The 12611-nt window shown below is 42.8% G+C and overlaps 1 protein-coding gene across 1 annotated transcript in view; it reads right to left on the bottom strand.

Moving 5' to 3' along the window:
- Positions 1-12611, bottom strand: part of CPNE4 (copine 4) — a 457901-nt gene that overhangs the window by 232232 nt on the left and 213058 nt on the right. Inside the window, exon 4 of the mRNA XM_063452171.1 lies at positions 5838-5909. Coding sequence (XP_063308241.1) covers positions 5838-5909 — 72 coding nt within the window. The remainder of the gene's footprint in view (positions 1-5837; positions 5910-12611) is intronic.

Here is a 12611-nt window from a genome sequence, read left to right as displayed (position 1 = left end):
CGATTATTGGAGGCATACCGCTTGTATACCCCCTTTAATCCGGAGGCCCCTGAGAATTCCCGGATGGTTAACTCTGCCTTTGTCAGCCAAGCCTACGGAGATATAAAGCGCAAGCTACAAAAGTTAGAAGGGTTTGTAGGGATGTCCATAATCCAACTAATGGAGGTAGCGAATAAAGTGTACATGAACAGGGAAACAGAGACAAAGAAAGAGGAAGAGCGCAAGATGCGTAGAAAGGCAGATATGCTAGCGGTAGCAATCGCAGGCGTAGATAGAAGGGAAAAGGAAGTATATAGGGGAACAGATAGAGGCGATAGTAAGTGGAATGGGGAACCCCTGAGTAGAAATCAGTGCGCATACTGTAGGGAAGAAGGGCATTGGAGAAGTGAGTGTCCGCGAAGGGAACAGTATGAGAGAGACAGACCTAGGGCAGGATATGGTAATTATAGAGGCAGAGCGAGAGGTAGAGGAGGTCCTGGAGGGATTAATGGTAGCAATAGAGGAAGTGTTAGAGAAGACAGGTATTATCCAGCAGCGCAGAGATCCCACGATAGAGAAGATAGAGATTTTGTCGGTCTGGCTGACACTGTCATGGAAGACTATTGATACCGACTGGGCTCCATCCCCCTTTAGCCGAGCGGAGCCTATGGTCGATGTATCAATAGGGGGAAAAAGGAGTGCGTTCATGATCGATACTGGTGCTGAACATTCGGTGGTGACTGACCTAGTTGCTCCTCCATCCGGAAGAACTATCACCGTAATAGGAGCAACTGGAAGGAGTGCTGCTAAACCGGTTCTTAAAAGTCGACTCTGTACATTGGGAGGCCACGTAGTAAAACATCAATTCCTTTATATGCCTGAATGTCCAGTCCAACTGTTAGGACGTGATTTGTTGTCAAAACTACAAGCGCAGATAACGTTTCTACCAAATGGAACAACATCTTTAAAGTTCAATGGACCTTCAGCAATAAAGGTGGCTGAAGTGACTCCAGGGTTAAACCAGCAGCAGTAGATTCTTGGCAAGCTACACCAGATCCAGAGAATCCCTGCAAGATCCGGTTAAAGCGCATGACTCAGTCGGAGTAACGAGGAGATATTGGGATTACAAGTGTGTTTAAAGAGATCAGTAAGTGAGTGTTTTGTCGGCCATAATAAAGCCAGACCACTCACCCACGTGACATAGCCAGGGTGTCTCGAAGGGACCTCTGTGAAGGGAAGAGAGGACCTGCAGAACTCCATTCCTTGCAGCCCTTACATCCTGGAAGCTGAGGTGCCATCGCACGGACGAAGACTGAGGATGAAGACGTCGAAAGAAGTGCTCTTGATAATGTGTATTTTTATGTTTTTTATTATTCAGGAAGGTAGAGGTACCGACACACCTAGCTGTGAGGTTTGCATTAAGACTACTATAACAGGTAATCATATTTCCCAGACCCTAATTTGGCATTCACAATATGAATGTAAAGGATATGTATCAAGGTGTAGATACTTAGGTATAGAGTATAGTGTATGCCATTTAGGAGTAGGCGAACCTAAGTGCTTCAATCCAGAGTATCAACCCCGTACAATTTGGTTGACCCTCCGGAATGGAGACTCACAGGGGACCCTAATAAATGAAATAGTATTAGAAATTCTTCGGGTGTTCTGCTATTTGATGCATGTAAGGCGATATCAAGTGGTAGAAAACCGTGGAATGTATGCAGGGATCTTAAGTGGGAGAGAACGTATGGGTCTAACGATAAGTATATTTGTCCCAGTAGTAAAAATAAGTACGTAAGTCCAAAATGCACAGATAGGGATTATAATTATTGCCCATATTGGTCTTGTGTGGGGTGGGCAACTTGGGGACAGACAGTAGATAAGGATATGATTGTTACTAAGTTGCCTACCAAACCGTATTGTAAGTCTATGGAGTGTAACCCAGTCCATATATACTTATTAATAATCCTGAACATTTTTTAGATAGGTTTGGTAACTTATTTGGGTTCCAGATATATGGGACAGGTTTGGATCCTGGGACAATATTATTTATAGGGATAGAGACCGATACCATAGCATCCCAAACTCATCAGGTTTTCCATTCTTTTTATGAAGAGATGAGTGTAGAAAATAAGATCCCCCATAATGCTAAGAACTTGTTTATTGATTTAGCCGAGAGTATTGCTGGTAGTCTTAATGTAACCAACTGCTATGTGTGTGGAGGTACTAACATGGGAGACCAATGGCCCTGGGAAGCAAAGGAGGTAATGCATTCTGGTTCTGAGACAATTGAACAGATAACATCTTCTCAAGCCGATTATCAAATGAGTGTTAGAGGTAAATCTGAGTGGCGATTAAAGACCTCCATTATAGGTTATGTTTGCATAGCAAGAAAAGGAATAATGATTAACACATCTGTAGGAGAACTAACTTGTCTAGGGCAAAAAGCTTATGATAATACTACAAAGAATACAACCTGGTGGTCGGCTTCAAATGTCTCGGAACCACCTAACCCGTTTGCAAGTTATGCCAATTTAAAGGATGTGTGGTTTGATCTATCTATCACATCTAGTTGGAAAGCCCCAGCAAATTTGTACTGGATCTGTGGTAAGAAAGCCTATTCGGAGTTACCACAGGACTGGGAAGGGGCATGTGTGTTAGGTATGCTCAAACCATCCTTCTTCTTGTTGCCAATTGAAACAGGAGAGACCTTGAGAGTTAAAGTTTATGATGTGAATCATAAAAAGAAGCTAGCATCCTTGAATGTAGGTAGCTGGGAAGATAATGAGTGGCACTGGCTACCTTAGCGCGCTTCATTGCCAATAGGAGGGATGTAATATGTGAGGGAACTGGTTAACAGCCAAACTGTATGCCCATGAAGTGTTATTGTATTCTAATACAGGGATTCAAGCCTCATTCTACCATTAGGCAATTATGGATTCCTCTGTAAAGCACATAGCCTTCTTACCAGGTAAACCAGTTGGGCTGTTGATAAAGTCCTCCATTCACTTCCAGTGCAAATAGAAGGAGGTGTATGTGGAAAGTTCAATCTCAGCAACTGTTGTCTGCACATAGATGATGAAGGGCAGGCAGTGGCTGATCTCACAAGCCACATGGCTAAACTGACGCATGCACCGACTTAAGCCTGGAACGGGTACAATTCTAGTAGTTGGTTTGGAAGTAGGTACTAGCAGCTTGGAGGGATCAAGACATTGGTAGGAGGAGTCATGTTGATTATAGTGTGTCTCTTTCTACCATGTTTGGTTCCATTGGTAATTAGGTCCATACAGAGTGTCATAGAGAGCACGACAGAAAGGAAAACAGCTGCGCATGTATTGGCTGTTTGCAAGTATGAACCCTTAGCCCAGAGAGAATATATTCAGAATGAAGAGTGCTGAAGGAATTTGTAATGATGCTAAGATGCTTACGAGGTCTGTTCTGATTCATGGCAACCTGAGGTGTAAGCAAACTATGGTTAAGTGATGCATCTGGAATTGTGAAATATCAGAAGCATCAAAGGGGGGAATGTGGTGGAATCTCAGTAAAAATAAATTTACTAGGACAAGATTGCCATGTGGCATATGTGTAAATGTTGGTGTATCAGTTAAGTCAGTTACATGTAGCTAAGATACAATCAGCACTGTATTGAGCAAGTGCAGGAATACAGGATATACGAGTATTTCCCCTCCTCCATTGTGCTGGGCAAGCCATGTGGTCAAACAGGATTTTAGTCTCTATTCGGTTGATTAGATAAGAGTATGTGTAGGTTGAACTGATTATGGGAGGAGCTACATGCCTATATAAGGGACCTACACTGTATGATCAGGACTCAGACTTTGCTGTTTTTGGTGACATTAGTCCCTCTGAGCCCCGGTCGGTGAATCGAATAAAGAATCTCTTCCTTCCTGAAGAAACCTGTGTCCACTTCTCTGTGCTTGGCTTCCGTCAGTTTCTCCGGTATCAATATGATGTATCACATACTGTAACTGAATCCCATGGTTCTTTCAATGGTGTGTGTGTGAGCCTGTATATTTAACCATTAGTATTAATGGACCTGCCAGATGTCAAAATAAAGTGGATGAAGCAACATAAGGCTGCCTTCAACATCTGCAAGTACAATTAATGGATTGCTTTGGTACTGCAAAGGTCAAGTGCTGCCTACAGATCTCTGTTTTTTCTTAAACGGAGGTAGAATAATCCCAACCCATGTACTAACAAATGGCATTCAGACAAAATGAAACAAAGTAACTGGAACCATTAGTCTCCAGTAGTCAAAAAACAAAACACATCCTTAGAGGGTAAGCTTTTTTGTCAACATTTAGATATTTTTACAGAACAGTTTTGTCTTATATCTGAGGGTTAGTAGTCCTTATTACGGTGTATATTAGTTAGCAGTTATCTCCGTTATTTACTGTACACAGATCCCCTGGCATGTACTGGGCTAGTACATTATCTGCTGTCCAGCAATCATCCACTGGAGGCCAATCCTGGACATACTGTTACTGGGGATGCTAATCACAGTAACAACATGACTTAACTGACATGGCATCCGATATCCCAGAGATCACAGTGCCACAATGTCCCAGCGCAGACTGGAATCTATGTGTCCAGACTGCCTACATAGTGATTCAGCAAATAAATGCCCAGTGAGGGGGCAGAAATGATAAGCCATTGTTTGAACACACTCGCTTGTAATCTCCTCCTCTGCTTTCCCTGTCGGTGATCTGATTTGGACACTGAGTGAAGAGATCTGACATTACTGTGTTTCCCCTTCAGAAGCTAAACGACGAGGGAAGTGAGAATAATGTATTATTGGTAAGATAATGGCATTGAAGGGTCTAGAGACATTAACTACAAGTTTAAAGTGTGTATGTGGTTTGTGAATGTCTCCAAAGCTATGCTATATGCTTTATTGTTTTGTATCTTTGTATAACCTATAAAGTACTTTTCTATGTATTGTTTGCTCCATAGCTGCTGCAATGCCAGATATTGATAGTAGTCTCCCTACTATTCCAGTTGCTATGGAATAGATACACAATTACACTTACAGACACATCTACACTCATATCGAGACACAAGGACACACAGACACACAGAGGTGTTTCCGCTTGGACATGGCTGTTGTCAGTGCTGCTATCAGAATTCCTGGGGGCCATAACGAAACCACAGGCTGGGCCATGTGAACAAACTCACACAAATATGCATTCTCACACACATTTACACATGCACATACACAGATACATAAATACAGATGCACATTGCCAGACACACTGCTAGATATATTGGCCATACACAATGCCAACATTGCAAATAAAGATAAGGAATAGAAAGATTGTATGTCTGTTTTTCTGTGTGGATTCCCTATGCTGACTGCCAGGTGCAAAAGACAAAGCTTTATAACCTGGGAAACCAGTTTATGACCCCGAGGGGGCTAAGATGGAGGCACCCAGATGCAGGCTAAAGAGATTATTACATTTAATGTTATTTTTCAAACCTCGTAAATACACGTTTATTAAATATAAGGAAAAGTAAACATATTATTCAAAATCACGGTTTGACTGTTCCTCTTTAAGATTTACAATAAGCATTTGATTGATAAATAATTAATACGCTCTGTTTATCAATCGAACTCCTCCTACAATGCTATAAGGTCAAATGTCAAGATCTTCAACTAGCCTTAATTTGAATAGAGAACAAAAAAGAGTCAAAATACCTCCTACACATTTTACAATTATGTTTATTCCACCATAGTTTAGAAATTAAACCCCAATATGTTGTTGAAAAGATTCAGAGATAAGGTAACAAAATACTTAAACACAGAAAAATGCTGGTTGAATTGGGTGTTGTAAGGATCCTACCGTTATAGATGATTTTCCTGCTGTGTTTCCATGCTTGAGTAAGGATTTTGCTAGCTTCCTCTGTGACACGATCTGCAAACATATAATAAACCATGAACGTCTAACACAAATGTACTTAGACATTTTGATTAAGTTTCTCATACTTGTTCAAATTCAAAATAAAATCATATCACCAGAAAAAAAGAACATAGAGATGATTTTCTTATATGCAAGATTTTTCACGATTTCATACATATCCTGTTCTAAGGTAAACCTCACCAACCCTCACATCCATTGTTATTTTAGGTTTAAATTTTCTCTTCCAGTTCTGGTTTAGTGCTTTATTTATGTCTTTTGGTTTTTGGAGTCTGTATGATTCCCTCTGGAAGAGATGATGCTAAAATGTATTGATGTTATTGAGATACCGGTACATAGCTGTATATTGTCCCTACACTTGTAAAGTACAAAATTCTGCCTCTTTTGGGTACTGTCATTTCAATGGACTACTGGTGCTACAATTTAACTTTTTGTGTTACAGACTTGTTACAGACTTGGTTTCTCTTGTGCAGTGGCGTACACACACTCTATGGGGCCCCGGTGCGAAACTGATCCGTGGGCCCCCCCCCCTACCGTGAACCTCTCCCCCCTGACACATACATACAGACACAAACACATACATACATACACACACGCAGACACATACATAGACACACACACATACACAGACACAGACATACAGAGACAGACACACAATCATACATACACAGACATACAAACAGACACACACACACACACACACACACACACACATATGGATACACACACACACAGAGACACAGACATACATACACACATGGAGACACATACATACAGAGACACACACGCAGACACATACACAGACATACAGAAACAGACACAAACACACACAGAGAGACACAGACACACAATCATACATACACAGACATACATACAGATACACACACACACACACACACAGAGAGAGAGACACAGACACACATATGGATACACACACAGAGACACAGACATACATACACACAGATACAGACATACACACATACAGACACACATACACAGACATAAATACACACAGACACATATACACAAAATGTTTCCTACCATGTGTGGGTCCAGTGGTGGCTCAGCCTGATGGGAGTCAGAGTTCCCACTCTGACTCTCTCCTCCTTTCAGTTTCCTCCCGCGCGGGCTGTCAGTATGCTGGGAGGAGTGACGTGCGGTCACTTCCTCCCAGCGTGTGATGTCATCACAGGGGGCCCGGTCGCGCTCTTAAAGCGCCCAGCGCAGACCGGGCCCCCTTACAATCCATGTCCATCGGGTGGCCCTGACAGCATGGGCCACCCGATGGACCCCTTGACATGCGGCCCCGGCGGTTTGCCGCACGGGCCGGGGCCGCAAAGCGTGGTAGCTGCTACCCGGTCGCGGGGGGGCTGCAGGGCGGCCGGGCCCCCTGGAGTGCCGGGCCCGGTCGCAGCTGCGACCCCTGCGACCGCGGTACGTACGCCACTGCTCTTGTGTTATTTTGTTTTGCTTGTATTGCCTGCCCATCATACGGGCAAAGCATTTTGTGCGGCCCGCACACTAATGTGGCCTCTGTACTTAGGGCCAATCAATCGGCCTTTGTCAGCATTTGGTAACCAGTGGCAACGCGCTGACAGGCTGGAGATAGCGAGACTCACACCCGGCGGAGCTACAGACTGGAGGCAGTGCTCGGCTCTCAGTCAAGGCAAACTGACTGGAGGGGCCTTGCATTCAGCAGCATAAAGGGCAAGCTGCCGGGCCCTCTCCTTTTTCGGGCCCTCGGTCATAGACCGAAGACCCGATATGTCAGTCTTCCCTAATGTGATTTAGGCGGCCGCAAGGCCCCAAACAGCGCGAGACATTAGGCGGCCGCCTAAATCTCCTAATAAGAGAGCCGCCTGTGCTGCCCCCCTATACACACACTGCCCCCCTCACAAACACATATACTGTCCCATCACACACATACTGCCCCCCATACACACACTGCACCCCTCACACACATACATACTGCCCCCCATACACACACTGCACCCCTCACATACACACGCTGCCTCTCACACAAACATACTGCCCCCCATACACACACACACACTGCAATCCTCATACACAATGCACTCCTCACACACTGCACTCCTCACACACACACTTCACTGCTCACACACATTGCATCTCTCACACACATTGCATCTCACACACACACACACACACACACTGCACCCCTCGCACACACACACAGACACATTACTGCCCCTATCCCCTACTACAGCCCCGATCCCTGCAGACCCAAGGTAAGTTGTCAATCTTTTCTTAAATGGCTTGACTGCTTATTCTGGGAGGGCACCACAGCACTCCTGGAACCATAACCACTACAGAAAGCTGTAGTGAGTACTGTGCCTGGATCGACCCTGTAAATAATCTCCAGTATGTGTGTGGGTGTGTGTGTGTCTGTCAGTGTGTGTGTGTGTGTGTGTGTGTATGTCTGTGTGTATCTGTGTGTACATGTCTGTCAGTCTGTGTGTATCTGTATGTCTGTTTATGTGTGGTGTGTATCTGTATGTCTCTTTGTGTGTGTGTGTGTGTGTGTGTGTGTGTCTGTACATCTGTCAGTGTATATCTGTATATTTGTCAGTGTGTATATGTTTGTTCATGTGTGGTGTGTATATGTATGTCAGTGTGTGTGTGTCAGTGTGTGTGTATCTGTATGTCTGCCTGTTTGTCAGTATGTATGAATATGTATGCGTGTATGTCTGCAAGTGTGTGTCTGTATGTGTACCTGCATGTCTGTCAGTGTGTGTGTCTTTGTATCTGTATGTCTGTTTATGTGTGGTGTGTATCAGTATGTCTGTTCATGTGTATCTGTATGTCTGCCTGTCAGTGTGTTTGTCTGTGTATCTGCATGTCTGTCAGTGTGTGTGTATCTGTATTTTTATATGTGATTTTATATCTTTACTTGGAAGTGAGGCACCAAATACCTATCTGTGGCCCAAAGAAGTTTAGCCTATTTTATTTTGGCCCCTTCCTACGGACAAGTTGTGCAGGTCTGCTGTATAATGATGTGTTGCTTGCGTTGCTTTTATATGCTCATTCTTGTCCTGCCTATTAATCCATAATATTACCTTATCCGTTCTGATATCTCTTCTATAGACGTAACGTGTTTTTAAATGATTAAGAATTTTTTGTCCAATGAGGAATATATTGGAAGGGGGGAGGGGTGGGGAATACCATCTCCTGTTTTGTTTTCCAAGATCAGGCTTTGGAGTTTTTCCTTTTCTGATAAATCTTTTCATAGGAAATTACCTCTGACTGTGTCCTTAGAGAATCTAGAATTTGTAACACCAATGACACAAAAAAATCATTCCTTGCTCTACCTTGCTGCTAGTGGCATAATTGATTATTTAACGTTAAGCCCCAAGAGCAAGCTGAGACAATGGCAGCATCTGAATTGTTTTATTTTCATTTCTTACTATCTACTGGATATTTATTTGTTAGAATTCAGCTTTCAACAAACCGCTGAGGTTCCAGTCCCTGAAAAAGTAAATACTTTTATTAGATTTTTTTTTTCCTTTCACACATTCAGGTCTTGGGCTCTGTGTCACTGCTGCATTTCTTAATTTGACTCTAATCATTATTTCAGTGTGTTTTTAATTACTCTGATTCACGTTTATTGTCCTTGCCATTCTTTTCATACCCCCTTTTTGGTAGCTTAATGAACGATTCAAAGAATTTAAACTTTATAGAATTAGAACTGTCAAACCTTGCCACCTGTTTTAGTCTGCAACTTGGTTAGTAGCATCTAAAGTTGATGGAGGATTCAACTGGGGAGCTTTCGATGGAGCTTTCGTTCAACAACAACTCAAAGGTGATGATGTGTTTTAGTAGATATTAATATAAATTTTTCAAAAATTGTCCAGACACTGCTAAATGGTTGAATACAGGAAGTACGCTGAAATATACATCTCAAACACTGACTACTGTATACAGGGCCGGCGCGTCCATAAGGCGGCTCAGGCGGCCGCCTTAGGGCGCACCGGCCTGGGGGGCGCAAAAGTCCGGGTGACCGGCAGGAGGTTGGGAAGCGCACAGCTCCCCTCTCCTGCCGGTCACTTCTTGTAGCGTGGCCGAGCGCAAGCCGGCAGTGCCGCGGACTGTGTGGAGGGGGCGGGGATATGAACACGTCATATCCCTGCTCCCTCTGTAGCACACAGCGCGGCTGGCGCCCAGCAGGGGCAGAGCTACCGCCGGCCCCCTACGTCAGCATGGGAGCAGAGAGGAGGCAGAGAGGAGGGGGGCTGGGCAGGACCAGCTCCTCCAACTCCCAACTACCTCAGGCAGCACTTTGGATCTCAGGTAAGCCACCCTCCTGAACCTGTCTGTCAGTGTGTGTATGTCTGTCTGTCTGTCAGTGTGTGTATGTCTGTCAGTCTGTCAGAGTGTGTGTGTCTGTCTGTCTGTCAGTGTGTGTGTGTGTGTGTATCTGTCTGTCAGTGTGTGTGTGTGTGTGTATCTGTCTGTCAGTGTGTGTGTATGTTTGTCTGTCAGTGTGTGTGTGTTTGTGTGTATGTCTGTCAGTGTGTGTGTATGTCTGTCTGTCTGTCAGTGTGTGTGTGTCTGTCTGTCTGTCAGTGTATGTCTGTCTGTCTGTCAGTGTGTGTGTGTGTGTATGTCTGTCTTTCAGTTTGTGTGTGTATGTCTGTCTGTCAGTGTGTGTGTATGTCTGTCTGTCAGTGTATGTCTGTCTGTGTGTGTGTGTATGTGTCTGTCTGTCAGTGTGTGTGTATATGTCTGTCTGTCAGTGTGTGTATATGTCTGTCTGTCAGTGTGTGTGTGTATATGTCTGTCAGTCTGTGTGTATATCAGTCTGTCAGTGTGTGTGTGTGTATGTCTCAGTGTGTGTGTGTATGTCTTTCTGTATCATTGTGTATGTATGTCTCTATATGCCTCTCTGTTTCTTTATGTCTGTGTCTGTATTTCTGTGTGTGCCTGTGTCTGTATGAATGTATGTCTGTGTTTGCATGACAATGTACCTGTATGTGTAGATTGTATGACTGTGTTTGTTTGATTGTGTGACTTTTAGGACTGTGTGTCTGTATATCTTTGTGACTGTGTGCCTGAATAATTATGTCTGTGTGGTTGTATGGTTGTGTGTCTGTATGTTTGTGTATTTGTGCATGTATGTATTTTTGCCTGTATCCATGTCTATGTGGGAGAAAAAGAGAGATAGATAGGGACTGGGGAGAAGAAAGAGCCAGAAAGGGGCTGGCGGGGAAGTAAGAAATACAGAAGAGGGGTTGTAGGAGACACACTAAAGGGCACAAAGGGGCCAAAGGGGTAAGACATTGAAGAGGTTGGATATGCAACACTAATGGGGGTAAGAAATTCAAAAGGGGGCTACGAGACACAGAGGTGAAGATGCATCGTTTATTTTTGGGGGGAGGCGTGGGGTGGGGGGTCAAAATGCATCTTCGCCTGTGTAGTCAAAAATCCTAGCACCGGCCCTGACTGTATACAATAGGGCATCTGTAATATAAAAGACAAACACCCTTCTTACCTAAAATATAAGAAAATATAAAAGAGCACCAACACAGTGCATATACCAGATTGGTAACGTTCTTGCAGTTTTTCCATACTTTTGTGGGAGAAGAATTTTTAACTTGGTAATTTTAGATATTTTTTTATGCTGAACACTAACAGACATATAGTAATTTTAAAAAATATATATATTTGTGGTGGCCATAAATAGTTGGGGTAAAAGAAACAAAAAAGGGAGAGTGGCATTATTCAATTAGAAATATAAGTCCCTAATTATGAGACAGAGGATACAGTGGATCCATACAATCTCTTTAAAGAACTATAAAAGACTATGAAGCAGGACATATCAGATTGGTGGTATGCCTTACATTTAAAGAAATATTTGGACAATAGGTCTTCTGGACAATAGGTCTTCGTCTCAATAGATGTCCCACATTTTCTGATCCTGTATTGTAAGTAAAGTGGTTTAACTCATTGGATCAATGCTCTATGATCATGATGAGCATATTGTTAAGTTTTTAAATTAAGTTAAATCCGGCCATTCTAAGGTGCGGTTAGACATTACCTTTAGTCCTAGGTGTGATACTATTCTGCATGCTGGATCAACTGTAATCCTGACAGTTAAATAATCCGATGAGTAGACAATTATTGGCCACTTTATTAGAACTCAGACTCTGCATGCACGGGTAATGGTAATACCAAGATAATTAATCACTGAGAAACTATGGGTGGATTTAATATACATGCAATATCTGACTTCAAAGTCCTTTTTACTTATTATCCTGTTAAAGCTAGAGGTCCTTTTATACCTATCTTTATTAATGCAGTGTTGAGATCATTTAAATCGTTAAATGACTTGACATGTAAGAATGAGAATTTTAACTTAAACAGTGGTGGAAACTAAGCAATATCACAATTACGTAGTAACCCCACATTGGTTATTAAGGTGGTCAATAAGGGAGGAAGTACAGTAATTGTGCCACAATTACTATAAGGAGGAGGCTTATCATATTTTGGGTGATACTTTTTACTATAAAGAACTACATTTAGATACATTTTAGCCCCCCCCCCTCTTTTTTTTTTTTTTTTTTTTTAAGAATTACAGGATTTAATAAGGCTTATAGCCTAATGCACAATGAATAAAATAACTTGATCCTTAAGCCAACCCTGCAATTTGTTTATGTTTTTATCAAATTCTGAAAATACACA

This window comes from Pelobates fuscus, chromosome 4, assembly GCF_036172605.1.
Source record: "Pelobates fuscus isolate aPelFus1 chromosome 4, aPelFus1.pri, whole genome shotgun sequence".
In the NCBI taxonomy this organism is placed as follows: domain Eukaryota; kingdom Metazoa; phylum Chordata; class Amphibia; order Anura; family Pelobatidae; genus Pelobates; species Pelobates fuscus.
Note: the sequence above shows the minus strand (reverse complement) of the source record. Positions and strands in the feature narration are given on the sequence as shown.